The 25,954-nt window shown below is 37.7% G+C and overlaps 1 protein-coding gene across 5 annotated transcripts in view; it reads right to left on the bottom strand.

The window, feature by feature from the left end:
- Window positions 1-25,954, bottom strand: part of cadpsa (Ca2+-dependent activator protein for secretion a) — a 221,026-nt gene that overhangs the window by 44,485 nt on the left and 150,587 nt on the right. For 2 of the 5 annotated variants that reach the window (XM_088083266.1, XM_088083281.1), the window contains exons 21-28: window positions 23,453-23,594; window positions 15,210-15,365; window positions 13,951-14,098; window positions 12,664-12,678; window positions 11,097-11,171; window positions 10,151-10,234; window positions 9,145-9,177; window positions 4,572-4,679 (exon numbers count right to left, since the gene is read on the bottom strand). In XM_088083266.1, coding sequence (XP_087939392.1) covers window positions 4,572-4,679; window positions 9,145-9,177; window positions 10,151-10,234; window positions 11,097-11,171; window positions 12,664-12,678; window positions 13,951-14,098; window positions 15,210-15,365; window positions 23,453-23,594 — 761 coding nt within the window. Of the gene's footprint in view, window positions 1-4,571; window positions 4,680-9,144; window positions 9,178-10,150; window positions 10,235-11,096; window positions 11,172-12,663; window positions 12,679-13,950; window positions 14,099-15,209; window positions 15,366-21,731; window positions 21,867-23,452; window positions 23,595-25,954 lie in introns of all 5 variants that reach the window. The other 3 variants (XM_088083269.1, XM_088083279.1, XM_088083262.1) reach the window with 2 other exon arrangements.

Raw genomic sequence — 25,954 nt, 5'->3', positions numbered from 1 at the left:
TATTATTATTATTATTATTAAACCCAGAGTCAAGCACTAATATTCCATGTTGTAAGTCGCCACCAGAAAATCAGACAAAAAAGAGAGAGAAGTCAAGAAAAAAAGGGTGGAGAGACAAGAAAAGCACAACAGAGCTGCAGAGAGCAGCCAGAGACACCTTCATGGGCCTCGATGACGCCGCGGGGAGAACTAATATGGAATGACAACAAAGAGGAGCCGGGGTGAGACAAATCCCAGCAGAGACGCTCTCATGGAGGAAAAAAGGATACATGGCAAAGCAGTGGGTCAAGATGCAGCAACAAACAGCAAACATCCAGCACCGGACACCTCTCTGTCATCCTCTGTCAGCACGGACAGAAAGGAAGAGGGTAGGAGACGGATTACACCTCAAGGCCTCCATTCAATACAACAGCATGGACAGATAGATGCTACTGTATACACGCCTCCACTGTTCAGTCTGCACAGAGTCCACAGCCAGGACCAAGCCCTGACAGCCGATCAGATGCAGAGGATTACACAACCTGGACCATGTCCCTGTCAGTGTATCCACTCTGTCTCATCAACCCTTCAACCCTCAGTCAAATGAAGATAATTAACCCTCGACTGACATCACTTGTCTTGTGCTGCGTTCGAAAGCCTTTCACAAGTATTTAATAATCTTAACACTGGGCAGACTGGTTTGATTTTGTTCAAAAACATGGAAGAAAATGTAAAAAGCACTTTGGTAAGAAATGTCCCACAAACTGCAAGAAATTAGCTGATTATTATTAAAATGTTTTGTAAAAATAATAAAAAAAAAAAGGCCAGACTGCTATATTTATAAGTATCATAAAAATACATTTAGATTTTTTTATTTCATTTTATTTTTTTTTAAGTTGCTCATTGCCTTTCTCTCATGTTTTTTGAAAGAAATCAAGCCCACTTGTTCAGGTTTCACAGGGTTAAAGCTGAAGTGTTTTTAATTCAACTAGTCATTATTTATTTAATGAGCTTTTATGAGCTCCTTTTTAAGCTAAATTTTAATTGAGCTTTTTACTCCACAAAAGCATTTTGCAGCTGTTTTTCCAGCAGCTTTATAGGCCTTTATAGCTGTGTAGCTTTTGGGGACTGTCAATGTGTTTCCTGCTGCTTTATAGCCCTTAAATGTGGATGTTTTTTAGGGAATCATTTTTCCTACAACATGTTAGCCCCAAAATTTGGGTGTTTTTTAGGAACAAGTTGCTTTGTTTCCTGTGGCTATTTGGCACCTAAATTTGTGTTTTTATCAAAAGTTATGTTACTTATGTTTTTAGGGAAACTGTTATTGTGTATGCTGCAGCTTTTTGGGGGGATCCTTTATTGTGTTTCATGCTGGGTTTTTGTAGATAAAAGCAATTCCTAAAAACCAGGATCTACAGGCAATGATCTTTTGATTACTGCTTTTAGGATGAAAGTCCCCAGGACGTACATCAAGAAACTACATGGAAACATAGCACTACGACTGAGAAGTATTTTGGATTAGTTGAAGGAAGGAGACTGTCTTGTGTTTGAGCCCTGGATGAAGCAGATTCTTAAAATCCAACAATAGGAGAAAAGGATATCTTTTTTTTTATTTCCAAGATCTGTGAAATTCAGAAATGAGTTGATTTTGGTTGACACTTGGAGTTGAAGAAAACATGTTTGTGGCTCTGTTCTTTAGAGATTCCAGATTATTGTCTCTACAGTAATTCCAGATTACTGCATAGTAATGTGCCCCCCAGGAAAGTATTTAGCTGCCAGATCCTGATACATCCTCTCTTGATCAATTTAAGTACTAGATGAAGGCCTAAACACTCAAAGTAATCTGGGGCCTAAAACAAAGGACTTCTCAGACAGCGATAGGCCTGAGGGAGTGTTACATGATCTGAATGCATGTGTAAAAGTTTAGTGTTGTGTTCTGTGTGCTGTGGCTCAGGTTGATCTGACCCGCTGACGGCTGGCTGGGAACCCAAACACAGGACTCAGCCAGAGCTAATATCTAAAATATCAGTGAGAATCTTTGCAAACACCAAAACCAATACTTTTCTACATAGCCCATGCATCGCTGCATCTTAGCGTGTGCCCTGTTACCCAGGGTCACCTGTTTCTCCAAAGCAGCAGCTCTATCACTTCTGCTCCTTAGACAGATTCCAGCTACTGTGCAGTCCAGTCACAGACAGCAAGTTTCTGCAAACAGCTGTTATGGTACATCTGTATGTTCAGTACGTTATTATGCCAAGTCATCACATGGAGCCGCCTGGCCAGTGACAGTCTGTGTTTACTTCTTACAGTGATTCTGTTACAGTGATGTCAACTAATGCACATGATGGGATGAGGCAGCATGTTTACACAACATGAACACATGACAACTAACACAGACCGTCATGATGGTTGGGATCAGGCAACAAAGTCACGGATTGATAGGTTTAGGCAAAACAGGGACATGGTAGTGTGTTTAAAAAAAGACAAAACACACATACACATGGGAATGCTACACCCCCACAGGAAATCCAGTTGTTTGTGGGACCTGTCAGCAGCCCACCTGGGACCTGTCCACCTATAGGCACACTCATTATATTACATCGTCACCAGCAGTGTTATTACCTGACGCCGACCTTCTGTGTTTCATGCACGCGCAGCCGGTTCCGTCTGGCCACATTATAAGTGACACAGCCCGTGAGCATTGCATGTGGACACGCCTGTTGCTCTCTGGTTGTTTGCCAGCGTATAATAGCAACATTTCTGTCTGGTAACAGTAACTTTTATTGTCTAAAAATAACCTAGTTATGTTAATTGCGTAACTATAAGGAAGTAACATCATTGTAGGGGCTTTAAATTGGCATTGTATCTTACAAACTGTTGTGCCTGCATTTTCTTAGGATATCAAACGACCTGTTCTAAGTGGATATGTGGATTTCTTATATTTCTAATACAGCATACCTCTTATTTGTCAATTTATGTGTGCATTGTGTTAAATTTTGTGACATAATAGACATTTTTTTCTTGCATACTTCTTTTTTTCTATTTCCATTTTCCTATAGCTTTTCTATAGTTTTTTTCATTCTAATTCTTATTCTTAATTCTTAAATTAAAATATATATGTAACATAGTTGTGGGTTGTAGACATGTACAATGTGATTGGTGACTGGGTTGTTGTGTGCCTGATTACTTTCTCTCTCTCTCTCTGTGTGTGTGTGTGTGTGTGTGTGATGTATCCAGTTTGTGTTTTGGCCGGTGTGTCGCATTTTAAACTGCCATTTGACAAATGTAGCAGCTGTGATCTAGTGATCCAGAGTCACCGACCCCTCAGTTTTAATGCCACTGTTAAAGGTAGCTGGTGAGACAACCTGTTTGTAAGCTCTGTGTTGGTGGCTGCTAAGCCATCTTACAAAGTGATCTTTTGTGCCCCTTTTTCAATTGATTAACTGTTGTTTGCTGACTAAGAAAGAGAGAGCGCCGCTTAGGATAATCCCTCCTCAAGATCAGCACAAACTGCACACAAACACTACGAGACAAAGGAGGAAACGGCAAGGCGGTGGAGAGGACGACGATGTACAAATACGCCTGACTTTAAAAAGAGAAGCAGATCTCCATAGAGCTGTGGCTCAGTGTGCAACTCATCCCACTGCAGTGATTGTTTTAGCACATTTTCAGGAGAAATCTCCCCATGAGCTGAGGGGAGGCTCAGCAGCCGGGCTTAGAGATTTACTAATTGTTTTGGTGTTGCCTGACCTCATCTCATGTAACAGAGGCAAACAGTGTCAGGAGACTGTTTTGCAAGTTGATTACAGCTTGAGTTGATTACAGTTTGCAGCTATGGCGAAGGACACTGATGTGGAGGTACAGTCAGCTTCACCAAGTGACTTGCAAAGACCCAAAAAGACATGAGTCTGCACCACAGCAGCGTTAACATGAAACCTGCAGGTCAAAACCTACACAAAAGACCAAATATACCAGAATACACAAATAAATATGAAAAAATCATTAAAAATGTTTCCATATGCTTATTATGAAAAATAATTGCAACTACTTTTGGATTATTTCATTTTACTGTTACAAAAGTTTTTACGTGATTTAGCTCCGCCACTGCTGTCAATCATGTTAAATGCATTTTGGATTCTTTTTTTTTCTGGAAGGAATCAGAAATTCCCATATCACAAAGACCTTCAAAAACTTTTTTCAAAGGTGTGTGAAAATGACAAAAGTTACATAAAAAAAAAAAAGATATTGGTGCATTTTTTTTCTTTCTTTTTATTTGACTAATTTTTAGTTTTTGTTTTTTTTTTTTTTATTAATTTCTTCATAATTTAAGGGTAATTTTTTCTTTTGTTGCTCCTTGACTTATTCCCATGAGTTTGAAAGATATTGAGCCACTTTTCTCAGCTTTCAAAGGGTTAAAGCTGACATGTACATTGAGGAGTTCACATGACTGTTATGAATTGACTTTGGTTCGCTCTCTCTAGGAGTGACGTGTTTTTAATCTCCTCCGGAGGATAATCACAGGTAGAGTAAATGAAACCTTGTCATTACTAAGCCTCCCCCTGATGAAGGAGGAGGTGCTGCGGTTTACTTACATCAAATAATCTCTCTATGTACACCTCCTCGTTGACCTTCTCCCGCAACATGTCCTGGGAATGACGAACAAACGTCACGTAACCATCTGCAACGTCCATCCCCGGCTTCTGCAAAGGATGAGGAGGAGAGAGAGGAGAAAAAGACATTGTTGAGCAAACTAGGACCTGTTTCAGACAGCAGTGTGAAAGCTGATGGCCACATAAACATGTTAAATATAATGTTTTGCATTCAATGATTACTGAGAGATTTTACTTAATAGAGTTAATTATCTTTTTGACACACCAAATTCAACAAGACTAAAGGTCTAAAGCTGTGCTAGTGGCCCCTACAGGCTACAGTTTCCATGACATCCCAACAATTTTAAGTGTTGACAGGTTCAACAAGATGCTGAGGATTTTCTGAAAATTTTAAATTGGTCCAGAGGATAAGAGCAGGGGTCAAGGGGTTAATAAAATTGAATATACTCAGCAAATTTCATCTCAATCTACCCATTAGATTATGGGCTAACTTGTGTTATGGGAATCTTCGATGCCAGGAAAAACATCAGAAAGGTCTTCAAAAACATTTGGATCTGGAATATTCACAGTAAAAATATTAGAGATATCTATGATATCTATATTTATGTAAGTGTTAGGTGAAGGAGACAAAAAGGGGCTCTGGCAGTTTAAAAACACTTTATGTGTTAAATTGTCGTACATAAGAAGCAAATTTTGTTAAACAAGTTCAGTTCAGTTTAGCTGCAGGACTCAAGAAGAGATGTGTGAGATTTGTTTGGGCCCTGACACACCAAGCCAATGGTCGGATGACGGTGAACGTCTGTTGCCCTGGTCGCTGCGGTGTGTTCTGCACTTGGCCCTTGTTAGCTTTTTTTCAGCTTGATATAGTAAACAGAATTAATAATTGGTGTTTGATTTCACTTCAAATCTAACTTTTTATTCTAGTTTAGCAATTTAAATGTTGTTACATATGTATTCCCATTATTAAACCTGGGATCTCTCTCGTTGCCAGTGTATTGGCTCATTTTGTAGAAAGAAAAAATAAGTTAAATGAATTCTTAAAGTAAAACGGTAAAAGTGAAACACTAAGGTTAACATTTTGTACTACCTTGTTATTCATTATTTCAAGTGTTAATTGTAAAAAATAAAATAAAATGAAATAAGAACGTGTATTGTATTTATATAAGTGTCGCTCTGTCAGTGACCTTTTGCGTCTACCTTTTTAGGTATCCGTCTGTGTCAGCTGTTTTCGCTTTGGGATACCTTAATAGTGATGTCAACAAATGCAAATGGTGGGATGACAGCAGCACGTCATTATGTTCAAACAGCACATGGCAACAAACACTGCCTGCCAATGGTTTGGATTAGGCAACAAAGTCATGGGTAGTTCGCTTTAGGCAAAAGAGGCACATGGTATGGTGTAGAAAAAAACACATCCACACAAGAAACGAACTCCGGACTTCTGCACGAAAATCATTGTTTGTGCCCATCCACTTAGTGCACTCATGCACCTTGTATCACGTTGTTACCGGTAGCGTTATTATCCGACCCTTCAGCGTTTCATGCGCAGATGTCACCCAAGCGCGTTGCATGAGTGCCAGGTGCCATCCGGCACTGCCAGCGTACAGTAATGCCACCAGTTCTGTCTGAGCATGTTCTCATCTGACGCCGTCCAACTGTGTTCCGGTTGGTGAGTTGTCTCTTGGCGTCATGCTCCTACGACAAAAGCACTGACAGAGCGGACGTATTTAACGGGTTCGCAGTAAGAACGGGCTGAATTATGATAAGGCACTGGACATGGTCGCTTAGTGACTTCACATGCAACCTGCCTCTGCGCCCTTGATCAACTTTCCAGGCGATTAAAGACGCAGCATGTGTCTCAGCCCTTACCTCTGTTAAAAGATACATTAGGTGACAAATGCATTTGACAAAATTTAAGTTAAAGCCAATTTCAATTCCATTGAAAATGAGATGTTTTTGATTTTGGTATCTTTGTTGTCGCTGTACAAGTACAATGAGATGCTGATGCAGCAAACCTATAGATGCCTAAAATCTTGGAGAAATAAGTTATAAATACTATATACACAAATAGAATCAGAATCAGAAAATCTTTATTGTCTGTCATGACAGAAAATTGTCTTGGACGTCGCTCGCTCATACAACAAACAACACTATAAAAGATTAATACTAGAAAGACACACAACTCCTAAAAACAAGTGAGATAAAATACTGTGCAAATAATTTAAACAGGATTAATCATAGGAGAAGAGTAATGAGAGAGCTCTCTGCGCTACCACTTTCTACATTTTTTTTTCAGTTATTATTCGGAGAAATCTCCAAAGAAGTATTTTATTCACAAGGATGCAGATTTAGGGACTACAGCGTCGTCATTCATGTTCAGAGTTTAGCCTGGACAGAAACGACACTCACAGTCTGAGCAAAGTGAACAGGAGCACTGGAGACACTCAGCAGGGTTTGATGAGGGAGGCAGATTGATATTCACTGAGGATGTTTGTTTCCATCCTTAGTTCTCTTTCTTACATCAACATATCTGACCATTGTTAAAACAACATAACACTCTGTAAACCTTTTAGTCTCCGTTTCTCTCTCTTTTCTCCGACGATTCAAAAAGTCACGTAAAGAACTCATCACTAACTGCTCCTAAACTCAGTTAACACATCTGCACCGACTCTTACAATGTGTAAATGAGTGTCTTTTTACCAGCAAAACTCTAATTTTGTACATTAAGGACACAATTAGCATGCTGAGCTGGAAACTGCGACCTCTGCCAGTGTACACAGTGCCTTGTCAAATTCACTGACAAGGCATTAATTTGAAATTTGGCATGTTGCTGCGGCCTAAGTGTTGGCAGCTAATACAGATCTGATGCACACACACACACACACACACACACACACACACACACACACACACACACACACACACGCACACACACACACACCACCACCACCAGCACCGCCGCCACCCTGACAGCAGAGTGGGCATGTGTTGTACAACATGGACTCGCAATGTGTAGTGCACAGAGAGCGAGGCACAAGGCATGGCTGTCTGTCAGTATCTGGCCACATGCATATGAATGGACATTTGGGAGAGAAAACACGGGGACATTTGATGTGGAAATATCACAGCCGAGGCCATCTTGATTCTTATTCTACATGTGAAAGCACGGTCAAATATTTGTACATGCAAAAGAAACAAACACACGCACAGCACAAGGGAACAAAATGCCCTCAATCTAATCCTCTAAGTCACCTTCAACTTTAAATTTGAAATTTTATAGATCAATGGTTTGTTATAAATGCTGTTTATGGTTGTCAGTTTACTTTTACAGAAAGGATTGAGAGGTTAAACTACTGAGTATGTTTACATTAGTTTGCACAATAATAAAACATGAAGCTTTTAACCCTTTGCCCCTGAAAATCTTGGGGTTGCACACCAAAATCAAAAGCCATAACTAAATTTTGGGCATTCCATTATGCTGTTATATAGGCTAGATGAAAACAATGTCGATATGGAGAGACAAGAAGTTACATACTGGTATACTCTGGTTTCTTACTTTACAGCTATTGTTATTAATTATCTGATGTGCACAGACAAATGATGCATTAATGTGATGTTGGAAAAGTCGGAATGACAACTTTCCTACTGAGAAAATTCACATGATCAGCCTCTCATGTCAGAAAAACAACTCAGCAACTCTGAGGTAAAGCTATTTTTAACCCTGAGGGACTGTTTGCATTTTACATGTTTTTCATTCTTAAGTTTTTGATTATTTTGGCTGTGTTCATGCATATGGCATACATTTTGGCAGGATTGCGTAATTTTGTTTAATCTTAGAATTAAACAAAATTAGAAAGTCTAAAACACACTGTGGAAACTAAATTGTTACATTCATACTACAAAAAAATGCGCCACTGAAACCCATTCAAACTGACATTTTTGATCCCACAGCCATTGAAGCATAAAAATGTGTATTGTATTATTTCTGGGTGTCATTCTGGACTTTCGCTTTGGATTTTATAATTTTTACCATTTTCCACCTGATGATGTCATTTTTACCATATTTGGCATATGGAGAAAATACATGCTATTTCCACTAGATGCACTGTCACAATCAATGCTGCTGCACATCATTGACATATCCTCGAGTATGATCATCAAAAAAAAAAAAAAAAAATCTACTTTGCATGCAGTACATTGAAAATAACAATAATAATAATTATTAATTTTTTTTCATCTAAAAACATATTGGCATCATGACAAAAACCTGGCATTTAAAGGGTTAATACTCTGAAAACTAATGGATATTTGATATTTATGATTAGGACTAATGATGGTTAAAAAAAATGAGATCAATTAAAGTAGAAAATAATTTTAGTGTATAATATTTTTTTAAAGCTTGATTCTAAAAAGCGCATTTTGTGCGCAAACCCATACAAATGTGTGTAATATTAAAGCGTGTCCTAAGGGTTGATCAATGAGATCATTTAGACATTTAAGAGTATAATAAGTATACACACATAAAAAGAAAGAAAAATAAATGAGTCTCACTTACAGGTACGTCCACATACTTTGAGGCAGCTTTCACCTTGACATAAAAGAGAGAGAAGCAGGTGAAAAAACAGTCCGAACTCCAGCTGTGGCACCACTTTTCAGAACAAAGGCTACTGTGGTGAGACTGTACAGCCTGGAGCTCTGTGCTGAAGTGGCAACAGTGGTTCATGTGGTGATTTCAACTGCAAAAGTGCACTCACAAATTCAATAACCTGGCTTTTGTAATCCTGTGGGAAACCAGCTGAGGTGTTAAGCTATTTGGTGCTCAAGGAGAACTCAAAAAAGGTCAAACTGTATTAAAATGAGCATTTGAGATCAAAGAAAATAAGAAATGACTTTAAAATACAGAGGATTGCTCATTACATGTAATTTAAATGCATTTTTGTTACGATGGTGATTCAACAAATAAGATCCAGAACTGATTGAATAGCGGAGCTTCCGCACTTAAAGTGTGGTTTCCCAAAGAGAGGGCTGCTTGTAGTTTCTCAAAGTCGGACTAACACACCTAACTTATGTGGTTGGGGGTCGATTTACTCTTTCATATACACACCTCAACCAGACCTGAATTGGCCTAGGTGTTCTGCGCATCCTCCCTAGGCCCTGTGCCGGGCTTTGACTCTGAAGTAGAACAGTATATATTCGTAGGAGAAAAAAAACTACCTTGTTTGGTATGTGATGTAATAGGTCAGCTGATGGATGTCCAATAGCAGCTAGCTGAAAGGGGACATATTTCTACCTACTGTGGTTGAGTTGGATATACTTCTGAGTCTGACTCTTGTCTGTTTCCCTAAAACTGGGGGCGCACCAATCGAATATTTATTGTTTGTAAAAAAATCTGAACTATCCCTTTCAGATTTCAGAGTTCCACTGTGGTTTCAAAGGAGGGTGATCACGATTGTTCACATGGTGCACTGGGAACTTCTCCAGCAAGGAAGCCGGTGAGTATCTGTTTGTGTTTTAGGAAGAAAAAGAAGATGGTGTTGAAACAACATTAATGTGCTACTTACTGTGAAAGATAGGAAGGATGAGAAGAGCGTTCCCTCGTCATATCTGGAGAGCTTGGCTAAAACACTCTCTAGGATGACCATAAACTGAGACAGAGGAGAAGAAAACGACAGCAGTGGATTTATTTAACACATGGAAATGCAGAAGTAGCACAGTACAAACAGTCTTTTACAACCAGAGGTCTATTCAAAGTCATTAAAATGCAACAGTAGTATTGACAGTAAAAAACACCTCCATTCATTTGTGACAGCTGGGTATTCAATTATTAATGTATGAATGTGTACGCAGAAATCTATTTCAGAGTTGGTGAATTTGAGTCTACATTATACTGTCATGCAGTTTAAAATGAAATAAATAAATAAAATCTCACGTTTTGCCGCTTTTCATGCTCTCATGGTGGACTAAAAATTGTAGGCTTTTCAATCCACTGAAAAATTATTCCAGCATTTTTCTATTAAACTAGTAAGATTATCTTGTTTTTTTGTGTCTCTGTGATTGTTTGACTCTCCTCGAGGCTCTTTGTAGTTGTTTTCTGCTTCTTTGTAGTCATTTAGAATGTCTTCATGGTTGTTTTGGATTTCTTTGTGTCATCTCATAGTGGTTGATTTGTATCTCTTTGCAGTAATTTTAATGTTTTTGTCATTGTGAGTTTTTTAGTGGTTGTTTTGAGTCTTCTTGAGTGTCTTTGAAGCTGTGTCTCTGAGTTCATTTTGAGTCTCTTTATGGTTGTTTTGAGTTTCTTCATTTTTTATGTCTTTGTAATCATTTTGCATCTTCTTGTGGTCATTTGATTGATTTTTTTAACAAGAGGTAGTCTTGCTATCTAGCTACTGACTATTATTTTCACATACTCCTCCAATATGGTGCTTGTGGTATAAATATAAAGTACTTTTATACACAACAGTACAATCCATCCATTGTGTAAATTTATCCTGTAGTATTTTGTACCTTAGCTACTAGCAGAGTTATCATCTCCTTCACCGTCTCTTCAATGAGGTTGTCAATTTGAGAATGGTACTGTCTCTGCAGAGGAGAAAAAATTGAAACATGTTAATCTTCTCAGCCACACTCGGTAACCCCACCATAAAGTGACAGTAAAGGGACACAGTGAACATTAATGGCATATTTATATTGATTTCATGGAATTACACACTAAGTGCACCAATGTTAAGAATTTGGCTATTATACTTATGATATTACATTTTCTACTTCTTGAGCTGGACCATTCATAAGGGGTGCAGTTGGAAAACAGCGACCCAAAAAAAAGTCCAAATTAAGAGAGGGGGCACAGAATGATAAATAAAAAAGGGACATACACAAAGAAGATTGAAAAAAAAACAAAAAAACAAAAGAAAAAATCAAATAATGTTACAAAATTATTATTATTATTCTTATTATTATTATAAAAAGACACGTTTTCTCATTATCTGCTTGAAAGGAAAAATAAAATAAAATAAGGAAACAAAAACAAAATCCCGAGTCAAATTTACGTTATTATTTCCCATGGTGTAATTTTTCTGCGGCTCAAAGCTTCGCGCATGAGCCACCAGGAGAGTGACGCTCAGAGTGGAGCACACGATGATAGAGAAGATATCAAAAATATTTTAAGTAGTGTGATCATCAGAGCCGAGTGCACCAACTGGATTTAGGCCTGGCTGTAAAGTAGGACTTAGAGACGAGTCGAGACGGGAAGAGTTACGACCAACTGAAAGTTAAGACCAGTGCACCAGTTAGACTGGCTTTTATGTGTTGTGCCTGGCTGTAACCTTTAATCCTCGTATGGAGCAGGCGTAAGTTGGAAAGTGACACAGGTATCCACAGTAACAAAAGCAGCACACAACCAAACAAGTGAAAAGGGGTGACAGCGTGTCTTGTGTATTGCATTAACAATACACCGACCTTCCAGACCATTTTGTTGCTTTTTATGTATTTTTTATTACTAATTTCTTGCTAATTTTGGGGTAATTTATTCTTTCCTTACTTATTAACTTCCTCCCATGATTTGAAATTAATCAAGCCAATTTGCTTATGATTTCAGAGTTTCATATTTTAATAAGGCTTATTTATTTATTGTTTAGGGCCTTTTTTGACCTGCTTTTCTTTCTGTCTGTTTTTTATCACTTTGTCTTGGTTGCATGTTAATGAATGGTTCTTTTTTTACAGCAGAGGCCAGTGAAGGACTTTGGGCTGATTGCTCCTGCTAAAGAGCTGCTGTCATGGAAACTCAGACGCAGCATCACTGTGAGGAATCCTTTTGTTTAGCCTTGTAGCACCAACAGAGCAGTGAAGGACTTCGCAATAATTAATTCACTGTCAGTAATTGGTATCAGTCTCGGGCTTCTGCGAAATATGAGATCTCTCACTTCTACTCCATGTATATTCAATACTATCTACACATATGCTAATGAAATCCAAACAATTCAAGTGGAGGAAGACAGACAGCGAAAACTGATGACTAATTATACATTTGGGAACTAGAGGGTGAGATTTCAATTGAATTCGTAGCCACACTTACCCAGTCTCTACCAAACTTTCACAAGACAGAGAGGAGAGAAAAAAGCAGCAGACAAGGAGAGAGACAGAGGCAACATGAAACATGTAAAATTACTGCAAAAGAAGTCAAAGACAAAGAAAGAAATCTGGAGAAACAGAGAAAAACATAACTTAAAAAAGACCATTCACCAAGGCCATTCACAAAAAACACAGATAATTTATTCTTATTCAGCTCCAGAGCATGATGATTTTTAAACTGTTTGTGATTTAACCCTTTGACACCTTTTTTGTGCAGTGATGCCTTTAACAAGCATTTAAACCTTTGAAACACGAGAAAACAGGTTTGATTTTTTTTTTTTTTTTCAAAAACATGGGGCAGTCAGCAGCTTGGTATGAAATATTCTTCAATTTCTGAGAAAAAATTTAAATAATTTGTGCCCATTCATAATATAATAAGTAGTCATAATATAATTAGTACAGCTATGTAATAAAATTTACAGAAAAATAATATTAATATTTTTGCTTATATATATGTTTTTATTTTACTTTAACACTTTTTGAGGGTTATTTCCTGTTTTTGTTCTTTTATTTTTCATTAGTTTCCTTTTTAAAAAAAAATTCAGGTAACTTTCTTGTAACTTTTTACAATTATTTTTTTCTATTTTTTGCAAATTTTTGGTTAATTTCTTGTTAAGCTGCTCATTGCCTTCTTTCCATGTTTTTTAAAAAAAAACAAAAAAAAAAACAGCAAAACTGTCCACAAGGAGTCAGATGCAGGTAAAGTGCATAAGATTAAATGATTTGTCCCATAACCTTATGAAACCTGGATTAAAGTAAGTTTTCTTGTGCCACATTTACACAGCTTTCACAAGCAATTAAAAACTTCCAAAACAGAGCAAATTGGTTTGATTTAATTAAAAAAACAAAACAAAACAAAAAAAACCCAAAAAAGGTATTATGAGAAAATGCTTAAACGAAGAAAAGAGAGAAAATAATTTTTAAAATGATCAAAACACGCAGACACATATATAGCCATATTTATTATTTTTTCAGTTTCAGCCGAAGTCATTTCCTGGTTTGTATGCCTTTTACTTTTTGTTGTTTGTTTGTTTTTTTCTAAAAAATGTTCTGGTAATTTTCTTGTAACTTTTTTATTAATGTTTTTCTGATTATTTGGGTCATTTCTTGATTAGTTGGTAAATTGCCTTAATTCCATGTTTTTGAAAGAAATCAAGTCCATTTGCTCAGGTTTCATAGGGATAACAGGGCTGCCACTCTGTTGAAGGACATCTCTTTTAACATCTCCTACCTCCTGTCCCAGGTCCATGGCACACAGCTTGGCAGACTGGGCCTTGGCATCCACCATGACGTTGAACATGGTGCAGATGGACTGTGGCACGCGGAAGTCTGTGGCCCGGCTACTCTTCTGAAGCTTGGCCTCAAACGCTGCCCGTGTCCTTTAGACAAAGACAGAAATGTGAAGAGCCACAGCCAGGATTTAAAAAATACTGAGGTAATACCAGTCCCCAAACTCACCCACCAGCTAAAGTAAATCAAATGTGCATTTACACTTTCTCTCGATCCTATTCCCAAACATGAAGCTCTAAATGCTGTTTCAAAGCCATCTGCACACAATGCCAGGAACCACACTGTTCAATCAGCTAGATTTATATAAATCAAAACTGCAAACGTTTAGGGTGATAAAATATGAATATGGTAGCGAGAATTATGCTTTATATAATTTAAAGATGGTTGATATGAATATGGAAGAAGAAATGTGGATTTGTTCTATGTGTTATTTCACTGATACAGAAAACAAGTTTCATTTTGTTTTCTACTGCCCTTTTTATGTGGAAACTGAGTTTATTTTTGTACCAACATCAGTCCTAATCATAAATATCAAATATTTATAAATTTTCAGGATTTTGACCCTTTAATGCAGTAGTTGGTTAGTTATTTTTTTTTAATATTTCCATTTTTTTGATGATCACAGCCTGGCATATGTCAATGATTTGCAGCAACATTGATTCTGACAGTGCACCTAGTGGAATCAGCATGTATTTTCTCCACAGGCCAAATGCCAAATATGGTAAAAAAAAAAATGAATAAATGAAAAAAAATCACATCATCGGGTGGAAAACAGTCAAATGGACAAATTTAAAGGCAAAGGCCCAGAATGACACCCAGAAATAATACAATGTGTGTTTTTATGCTTTGATGTCTTTAAACTGCAGTTTGAATGGGTTTCAATGGCACATTTTTTTGCACTTATAAGTATGAATGTAACAAATTTGCTTTAACAGTGTATTTTAGAGCTGAGCTGGACATTCCAACATTAAACAAAATCTTGCCAAAATGTATGCCATATGCATGAACACAGCCAAAATGATCAAAAAATGAATTCTGAAAAACTCGTAATATCAAACACTCCCTAAGGGGGAAGACACACTCCCCCATTGGATCCCAGTATCTCCTCCCAGCTCATTGTTGTTGTTTTTAAAACCCTCTTTACAACAAAATCAATACTAAATGCATAGATATGATTGATGTATTTAAACAGCATCTCACCGTTTTACACATGATTCAATCATGTCACTGGACATCAGCTTCAGTCGGGTCTCCAGATGTTTTCCAAACTCCTCCTCGGGCCAGTGGAGATCTCTGATGAAGGTCTGCAGAGCATCTAGCTTCCAGAAGAGATCCTCTGATGTCCCCGAGCCATTGCTGCGGGGCCACAAGCACAAGTCAGCATGTCAGAGTAACGAGCTTTGGAAACAGGAAAACAGGAGTGTTGGTTCTAAATCAAATGCTTCAGTGGCTGCTTTGGTAAATGGACCTGCAGTTGTACGTACAGGGCTGTTCCAGTCTTCCAACTACCAAAAGCGCTTTTTCACTAAATGTCACATTCATACACACATTTACACACTTGTGGTCAAGGTGAAGGTGCCATCTGGTACTCAGTAGCCATTCACACACACACACACACACATTGTTGAGCTGAGTCTCAGTACATGGGACTACACTTCCCAGAGTGCAACAGTGAGAGGCAAGAGGGTGCTTGATTGCACTCTGATTTAGAGCACCTGGGAAGGACTGGGGAAGCTCAACAGTCACACACACACACAGAGGAGAAAGGAGCAAGAGGAGACAAAGGAGAGGAGACCCAAGTCCACCTTTGGATTCAGGCCAAAGACGCCAATGGTCTGTAGAATGTTTATTTGCTTCGCACTTTGATTTTCTGTCCAATAAGCTATGAAGATATTTAATTTTGAGTTAAATAAAGTAAAAATATAACATATATATTCTGTTAAATGTTAAAACACTACTCTTTTTCTTGATTATTCATTATTCAATTTAAGGCTTAAATAATTAATTAATTGAAAATGGGTAATGTGCCAACTTTTTGGTTCTGTGCTGGATGGTGATTTTGTTTTCTGTCTTTAAAGGTTTACAACCTAACAAACAAGACGACCAACCAACTAAAAATAAAATAAAAGTTTGAGTTGGAACCTTGAATCGAGTTGTCCTCGCGTCAATTTGGTGGAAAAAAGAGGTGGACTTGACACACATGCACACACACACGCACGCACACATGCACGCACACACACACACACACACACACGCACATACGCATGCATACATACATACACACCCAATGCACAGCCATCGGGAGCAATTTGGGCTTCAGTATCTTGCCCAATGATACTTCGACATCCGCACTGGAGAAGCCAGGGTTGAACCTTCAATCTTCAGATAAGTGGATGACCTGCTCTAACTACTACCTCCTCTTTGAATGTAGTTTTAAAAAAAAGAAATCAAAATTAGTTTCTAAACCCTGCTACAGCTCTTTGGCGTTGAAGGAGGAGTTTATGAGTCTCACAGCCTATGCAAAGAAGCTGCTCTGTAGTCTGGTGGCTCGACGGTAGATACTTCTAAGCAATTAGCAGGTCAAAAGGTATCATTTGCAATGAAAAAAAAAAAATTTAATACGGATACTAGGCTTGGGCGAGGTATTATGGTATACCAGGGTACATCACTCCTTAATGACAATTACATGGCCAAACCACACTGACAAGCACATTTGCAACCCTGCTCGCCCAAATGATTACAAGAGCCAAAGAGAGAACCCAACTTATCATTCACAAGTGGGAAACAACCAACTTAGTTCTTCAAACTCGCCCTTTCTGCTTTCCTCTCTAGCTAAAGCAAACCTTTCCATAGCAGCTTCCTCTGTCCCAAGTGAACGGTTTTGATAACAGCAGGGGACACTGTGAATGTCCAGAAATGCATTCATTGCATAGGTTGTGTTTTGCATTTATACCCTAATTCTGAAATAAAAAGGGACTCTTTCATCTTATATAGAAAAGAAGAGAAAATGCAGTATTTTTTATGATTTTTGTTTGAAATAATCAATAGAATATTTGTCAGTCATAATTTTTCTGTAATCTCATAAATTCTCTTAGTTGTACTCCTCCACTGCAAAACATGTAAAAAGCTCTGCTCAGATGGTCCCTTGACACCCTGCTTCATGTACAGTATGCAGACCACATGCAGTTAAATCAGTCTTTGCTGAGGGGAAGCAGGAGCCACGCGATACACCCTGCACTGTGAGAAAGGTGAAAATGTATTCCATCCTGTCATTTACACACCAAGCAATATTAGTGGCTTAGACTGTGAATGTGTGGGTGCAGGTTACACGTCTTTGCAATGTGTGCGTGCGTGTGTGTGTTCTTGAAAACAGCAGAGGCATATAACAGAACGGAAATAGCTTCTAAATGTGTGCTCAGAAAATAAAGTATATATAGTATATATTTGCAATGTGTACTTCATTTATGGGTAACAAAAGCAGACTCCAGAGGAAAGGAATGATACATGTCTCATTCTTAGCTGGGCAGGTTTGGGGTTCCCACCCAAGAAATCATTTTCAAAGACAAATATTAGCAAAGGACCATGCGATGTTATGTGAAGATTTTTTTATCTGTCCATCCAAAAAAATCAATAAATCCATTCTCAGGATATTTGTATTTTTTGTTAAATTAAGTTACTTTTGCTGCATTAAAACTACAGGTTTCATGGGATCCCTTTGAAACCCGAGCAAATTGGCTTGATTTATTTTGACAACATGGGAAGAAGGCAATGTACAACTTAAAAAGAATTAACTCCAAAATTTGCAAAAAAAGAAAAAAAAAACGGAAAGGAAAGTTAAAAAAAAAGAAAATAAGGTGCTTAAAAAGTAATACTAATTCTGTATCATAATTATATATATACATATATATATATAACAGTTTTTTTTTATAATGTTTTCTCATTGACACCTTTTTTTTGTACAATTTTTTTTATACAATTTGTACAATTTGGGGGGCAAGTTTTTACAAGAATTCAAACCAATTTGCTTAGGGTTTAAATGTTTAAATACTTGTAAAATGTGCACAAGAAAAGGGATAATGTCAGTTGGGAAATAGGTTTGCGTGATTAGGTAAAGTGGAGGACTGCTAGGACTGGGATTAACAAGACTAGTGCAGCTGCTGGTATCTTATTACCGCTGGACACTATTGTATATCTAGAGAATCACTTCCTTCTCTACCCAGTCCCAGCAGACTGAAGCACAGTGCAGGGAGACATTCAGACACGAGGGGCCATCTACTCCAAACAATTACAGAGAGGCCAGGATCAGGGTACTACAACATCAGGGAACTGTGGAGGGAACTTTTGGACATGATAAGATGCAAATCTATGAGCAGGACAGAAGCCACCACTGAGGGCATGACTGTTCTTTTGTTTTTATTTTCAGCAGTTTTTGTTTCAGTTTCAGTGAAAATGCAGTTGTTGAAACATGCTGCCAAAGTAATTATCGGAGGATATATTACTTTAGATTTTAGGATGATTTTAAAAGGAACTATGTCACAAACCGGTGTTTACTGACAATTAAACCGTCACCACTGGGGATTCTTGTTTTCGATTAGCTGGCATCCCCATGTAGGCCTTTGCAGCGGCCTGAATTTGATTCTGGCTTGTAGCCCTTTGCTGCATGTCATCTCCTTTCTCTCTCCACCTTTCCTGTCACTCTAAAACTGCGCTATAATAAAGGCATGAAAAGCCAAAAAAATAATCGTAAAAAAACAAACACTTTTTTTCACTTTTAAATGTCTTTTGATGTACAACAATAACCCTATTTCATTTATGTAAAGAGCAATTGTTATCCATGAAGGCAGCATGCAGAGTATACATGTTTCTCTTTTAGTTGCTCCTTGGTTTGTATTTTTTGTCTTGTTATATTTTTGCATCTTTTCAGTCCATAAAGAAATACATATGTGGGAGAGAAAATCTTAAGATTCCATTTTCAAATCACTGCCCTCTCCATCCATCCACACACACCATGCCGTGACAGTGCCATGAACGTGGCTTTGGGCCTGTATTAACCCTGTAAGGCCCACTTTAATATTACACACACTTGGATCGCACTGTGCACAAAATGTGCTTTTCAAAATCATTCTTTAAAAAGTTTTATCTATTAATATTATTTTCTACTTTTATTGAGTTGATTTTTTAAACCAACATCAGCCCTAGTCTATCTATTAATTTTCAGAATTTTAACCATTTAAATGCTAGCTTTTTGATGTTATTTTTAGATGGAAAAAAATACACAAACACATTATTTTCAATATACTACATGCTTAATAGATTTTTTTTTTTTTTATCACAACCTCAGATATGTCTATGATTTGCAGCAACACTGATTGTGACAGTGCACCTAGTGGAAATAGCATGTATTTTCTCCACAGGCCAAATATGGTTAAAAAAAGTTACCATCAAGTGGAAAATAGTACAAATTACAAATTTCAAGGCAAAAGCCGAGAAATAATAAAATGTGTGTTTTTATGCTTTGATAACTGTGGGATCAAAAACTGCAGTTTGAATGGGTTTCAATGGCACATTTTTTGCACATATCAGTATGAATGCAACAATAAAGTTTCTACAGTGTATTTTAGACTTATTTTAGAAGCTGAACTGGAAATACAAAGATTAAACAAAAATATACAATCTTGCCAAAATGTATGCTGTATATATGCAAAAGTATCAAAAAATAAACTGCCCAAACACTCCCCAAGAGTTAAACCTTACCATCAGCAACAAGCTGCCACAGCTCTATGCTTTAATATTAATATAAACACTCCTCAGCTTGCCTCCACGGGTCCTTTTGGATAACAAGTTTTTATTACAACTCTCCTGATCTTAGAAGAACAAATTAGTCTTCTATCTCTGTTGGCACCTTATCTTTGGGAAGTTGCTAAATATAGAGTTAAGGCTGAAATACAACTCGTATCTTTCTTTTTTTTTTTTAAACAATAAATTTAAGGGCTGGTATTTTAGAATATGTAGCCCGTGATTCCTGATGAGGGAATAGGGATGGATGTGTTACAGCGATGGCGTCACACTCTGCAGGATGTTATGACGGAGCTTTACACCTCTGATCCTCGCTAGTGGTGTGTTCTGCTTAAGTTTTCAAAGTGCTATAGATGATGTGCAAAGTGTTTGCAGAGATATGCTGAGTGCTTTTAATGATAGCTCTCACAAGGTCACACACATATTAACAGAAAAACCCTCAGTGAAATCAGCAGCTATAACACATTGTTCAAGCAAATAAAGAATATTAATTGATTATACCAATAAAGAAAATTGTGTATTTACTTTAAAATGACTAAATGCTAATGCTAAACACACTAAAATGCTCATTCTATTAACATTTTCCTGAAATTATAATTGTATATTTTATGCTTCTATGCCTCTTCCTTTTGTCTCTCTTTAAAAAAGTATAGAATGTACTTTTTGGAAAGGTCTGCATACAGATTATATTCAGTCTGAGCTCTGAATAGTTATTTTACTATAGTGCCTTGTTTTTACTTAGTGACTATATTTTTTAAAATCATCACAGTGTCAAGGTGGACACCCAAGACAAGTGTCACTTATTCAGTATCTGACCAAATGTCTCCCCTTCTGTTCCTGAGTTATGGCATTTAATACTGGCCAGAAAATTGGTTTTGCATTACATTTGATGTACCTTCTGAATGGATTGTCATCACTTTATCATTTTACCCTAATAAACATATTTGTGTAAATGATTAGCAAAGGAATTCTAGAGTTATAGCCATTATTTGTTTTGTGAGGTCACAGTGACCATGACCTTTGACCACCAAAGTCTAATCAGCCAACCCCTTAAAGTGTTCTTGAGATACCACCTTCATGAAAATGAAACAGATGAGGACACAATGACCTTGACCTTTGACCTATGACCATTAAATTTTAATCACTTCATCTGTGACTCAATGTGGATGTTCGTGCCAAATTTGAAAAAAATCCCTCATGGGATATCGCAATCACAAGGATCAGATGGGTGCAAGGTCATAGCGACCAAGACTTTGACCTTTGACCACCAAAACCTAATCAGTTAATCCTTGAGTTTTTCTGTGAGTCAAGGTGGATATTAGTGCCAAATTTGAAGAAATTCCCTCAAGATTTTCTTGAGATATTGCATTCATGAGAAAGGAATAGGCGGAGGTCAGACAGGTGACAGAGACCTTGACCTTTAACTGCCAAAATCGAATCAGTTCATCCTTGAGTCCTAGTGTACACTTGTGTCAAACTTAAAAAAAAAAAAAAATCCCCTGAAGGCATTTTTGAGATGTCCACAAGAAAGGGCCTGACAGTCATCCTGAAAACATAATACTTCCAACCATGGCATTCATCTGCATGAAGGAATAAAAATATGTTTCATAGATGCTAAACAAATTTGACTGATTTACAGTAAAAACCATGTGACAAAGAAGTTGTCTTCTTTGTCACAAGGTGATGTTGATTTTAATTTTAATGCACAAAACTGCATAGTATTTTACATTAGTTGGTATTTGGCATTTTTAGTATAGTATTTCATAGTATTTCAAGAATTCGTTTTTTTGGTAATTTTTCTAAATAAATGTACGTTATTTAAAAGTAATAGATATAATAGTTATATATCTGGGGTCATATGTCAGATGCCACGTTCATGCCAAAGACATGTGTGTATGTTTCAGGCTGTACAAGGCTGATACACACTCTGAGTCATTATTAGCTGTCATCCAGTCAGGTGGAGAAAAGCTGGGCATTTGTGGGAGGTTAACACTTGGCACTGTTAGATTTTGTACTTTGGGCATTTGGAGGTTGACATTGGGCAGAGTGTTCGTTATACTCCTGTGGAGAGAAACAGAATCACGGCAGACAGAAAACAGAGATTCTATGTCAAAGCTGATGCAAATGAGTCATAAAAACACACACTTCAGTTAAAAATACACTCTTTGATTTTGTTATACAAAACAAAATTGTAATTTAGTAGCTTATTCTGTATTACATATGGACATCTAGTACGTATGTATGTATGTATGTATGTATATATATATTTATGTACTAAGTATGTATTTAAGTATATAGTTCTGGAAAATTGCAAGCAGAAAATTTGAAATTCAGGTGTGGTGTTGCAAAACACAATGTTCCACAATTGCAACACAGAGTAGAAACGGAGGAGTGATAAAAGGATGGAAAGTGTTGCTCCTCAGTGGCAGTATGTGCAACCCAGTTGCCAAAATAAATGTTACCAATGTACATTTCTGCAAACCCCAGTTACATTACGTGTGTACCTGTCATATGAAGAAATGTTTCATTATGTTTCAAGTTTTTTTCGGAAGCCCTGGGAGGAAAGGTAAAAATTTTTTTCTCCCCTCCTCTCTTGCCTACTATGGTGCTATCCATGGTGCTGAAACAAAAATAAATAAATAAATACGTAATGAATAAATAAAAACACAGCGTGCTGGCTGGTATTTGAAGTGTGTCAGAGTTTTATGATGGTCCAGAATTCGTAACGTAAACATGCCAAGGAAACATAGATAAAGCTCTCTTTTCCACTCACTCACTGAGATAGGAACCTAGATGACCTGGAATAGAGCTCTTCAAATGTAATAATAATGCTGTAGCATAATTTTAAATATATGAGTGTGACAATTATACATGTAGTTTTCTGGACAATTTTTCCCTGGCTTTTAAAAAAATAATCCTAAATCAAATAATTTTTTTTAACCTGCCTTTGAAGGTGAAGTTTCTCTGTTGCCATCAGGGTGTCTACGTATTACCTGCTTGCAAAACAAACTGCCATAAGAAATCTTTTGACCCTTCAGCTGTATACTGTATGATTAATATTGCACTGCTATTGCTTATTATATCAACTACTTGCACTTTATTCTTATCCCCTGTTCCTTTGTTCCTGGTGCAATAGCATGGTTGTATATTATGAATGCTGTTACATGTGTTTTTTTGCATGTATTTGTAGTTTTAACATGCTGCTCTTAACTAATTGCCCCTAGCGGGATTAATAAAGTTGTTTGAACTGAACTGAACTGAACTGAACTGAACTGAACTGAACTGAACTGAATTGAATTGAATTGAATTGAACTGAGCTGTTGTTCATTGCCTCTTTTCTCAAGTTTTTAAAAGAAATCAAACCCAGTATATATTTCAATATTTGCGTAAAGCCTCTGAACAAAGCACAAGAAAGGTGGTGTCAATCCAGGTTTCTAAGTGTTAAATATATTATTATTGGAAATGTTTCTTTAAGTTTAGGCCATCTGATAATTGCCTACCAGTTTCCCTTCACTCACTTTCAAAAGACTCGCCCAGAGCATTTGGGGAGTCCAAACCAAAACTAAATCTGTACACAGATGTTTGACTTAATCCTACACAGCACATCTGTAATGCAGCTAAAGAAGAGTAAATGAAGGCATCCTTACTTGACAGGTTCCCAGGATTCCCTTTCAAAGCCTCTGTGAATGGACTGGGCGATGGAGGACTCCATAAGGTCCACGTATCGCACCACTAGGGGGGCGTACAGGTCCTGCAGGTGTTTGTGAAACTTCCCATTGCACATGTTATCTGAGGGCATGGAACAGAGGAATTAAAGCATGGAAATGACAAAGAAAAGCTAAGCTCCAAGTAGACAATGCTTATGCTGCCTTTACATGCTCCTCGGATATATCATGTTTACCATATTTACAAGTTACGAGCACATGAACGGCCCTCCAAAGTCAAGTTGTGATGTTTGTGTGATGTTTCAGGGCAGCAGAAAATATGGAAACAGTGTCAACAACTGATGGTAAAAAAATTATATATTGTCCTATTGATTTACTTTTAGTAGTTGCACATGTTATTATATGCATTAGCTAGCTATTTAAGAAAATATTAGCTGATTATAATGTTGTTTGAGCTTAAAAAACAAATTAAAATACCATCTACATTCCTGATTCTTTGTTCTGCTAAGGAGCTCTGTGATACTTGCTTTTCGTGAACATCAGCCACAAAAAAAACCCCATGTACTTCTAGTGTTCATGTTTGTTGCTTTTTTCTGTTGTAATTTCGACTGCATAACTGGAAAGTACGAAAATTTCAGAGGACATGTAGGCACAATAACTTAATGTGGTATAATGACTGTTTTATAATGAGAGCCCCTTTAAAACGAACTATAAGTAACTTGATGCGATTATCTAGAAAGATCAGCTGATCAGCTGTGTGCTCATGTAAACAAACCACTGCACCAATCAGCTGTGCCCTCATGTAAACAAACACTGTAGGTTATGTAGGTTGTGCGCTTGAGATCATAGCCTTAACATGTAGTCTTGCTGTTTAATTGTCCTTTGTACTTATTGAAACAGAAAACACACGTTTTAAATTGTAATATTTACTGGAAATGACATACAATATAGGCAAGAGTTCGTAGGTTATTACCAGAAACTTTGAGCTCCAGGGTTTGCAGTTTGGGTTTGGGTTCAGATCATTGATTAATGCACATGTGTATGGGTTGGGCATGACGGGTTGGCTCTCATAGCAGGCCGGGTTGAGTCAGGTTTTAAAAAACCCAGTCCGCATTGCTAGTTATCTGCAAATCTTCCTCTTCGCTGTCGCTGTCAGTGCATTGCTATGTTTCTTAGCGTGTTACTGCCACCTGTTGATTGTTGAAAGCATTTGAAACCATGAGCAGGATGTGCATTGTGCACAAGATTAAAAGGAACAGGAAATAGGAAAACAGCTTCAGTTCAACCCAAATTCTTATGTTCAGCTTTTTCATGTGCAGCATTATGAACACATGAAAATGCCAACAAAAATCCATAATGCTGTCTCATGTGCGCTTGACTGAACAGATATCTATTAACCCAGCGTAACAATTAATGTTTCACTCCTGTTCTGTGTGTTTATTTATGACCCCAAGGGGCTTTTTACACGTTTTTGTGTTTATGTTCATGTTGGATTACAAGACAAATCTGAAGGGCAGCGAGATGTAAAACAGAAAAGCTCTGTCCTAGATGGTGATAAAGAACAATGACAGGTGAGGCAGGTTTTTATTGGCTAATACTGACACTTCCTTAGCAGGTATGACACAGCACATCCACTTTCCAATCTTTGTAGAGATTTGGGGTAGAGTCTCGGGGTATTTCTAAATCCAACCCGTCACACACATTTCCCCCAGTCTCCGCCGGCTCCCAACTGGTAAAAAGGCAACATTGACAAAGACCACAGGAGATAAAATGGAGGCCAGTGTGTGCTAATGTGATGCCTCACGGCTCCATGCAGTGCGTCTGCTTTTGCTCTCCCTCTCTCTCCCTTTGTTTTTCTCTCCCCCTCTGAGCATGTATGTGTTTGTGTTTGTGTGTGTTGGCACTGGAGTCAAGGTCGATGATACACAGTAGGTGCGATGTTTGTTGTGTTCCCTGATTACCACTCTCCCAATTAGCCACTTGAGCGGCTGCTGTCCACTTGGATGTGTTGTGTCCAGGAGTGTGTTCGCAGGGCTCGCCGCGGCCCAGCTACCACTGCTTTAGACCTCATTAACTCCTCGAATGGCAGGCCGACTTTGGCGCCTGTCTAGTGCTAAGGCTATTTACTGCTACATAAGTGCACCGCTGTGGGGCAACAGAGCAGATGACCTTCTGTGGAAAAGATGCCCCCATGATGATACGCTTTACTAAAGTGCATGCTTGTTACGCTGTGCGGGCAGTGGGGGCTCTGCTGGATCCTATGTTGCAGACGGACCCTCTCACAGTACTGTGCTACACAGTAATACTGCTGTTTTGTTTGAGGATAGTAATTAGAAAAGGAAAGATGGCAAATGGGCATGGTGAGCTTGTTTGTATATAGTGTCCTTGTATTTATTGCAGAATAATTAATATTCAGATATGCTCAAAATGCACCAACTCTATGGTTTCTATTACTAAGGAAGCAGAGTTTTATTATTTTTCATT

This window comes from Plectropomus leopardus, chromosome 2 (assembly GCF_026936395.1).
Source record: "Plectropomus leopardus strain MGB_pleo_1.0 chromosome 2, ASM2693639v1, whole genome shotgun sequence".
In the NCBI taxonomy this organism is placed as follows: Eukaryota; Metazoa; Chordata; class Actinopteri; order Perciformes; family Serranidae; genus Plectropomus; species Plectropomus leopardus.
Note: the sequence above shows the minus strand (reverse complement) of the source record. Positions and strands in the feature narration are given on the sequence as shown.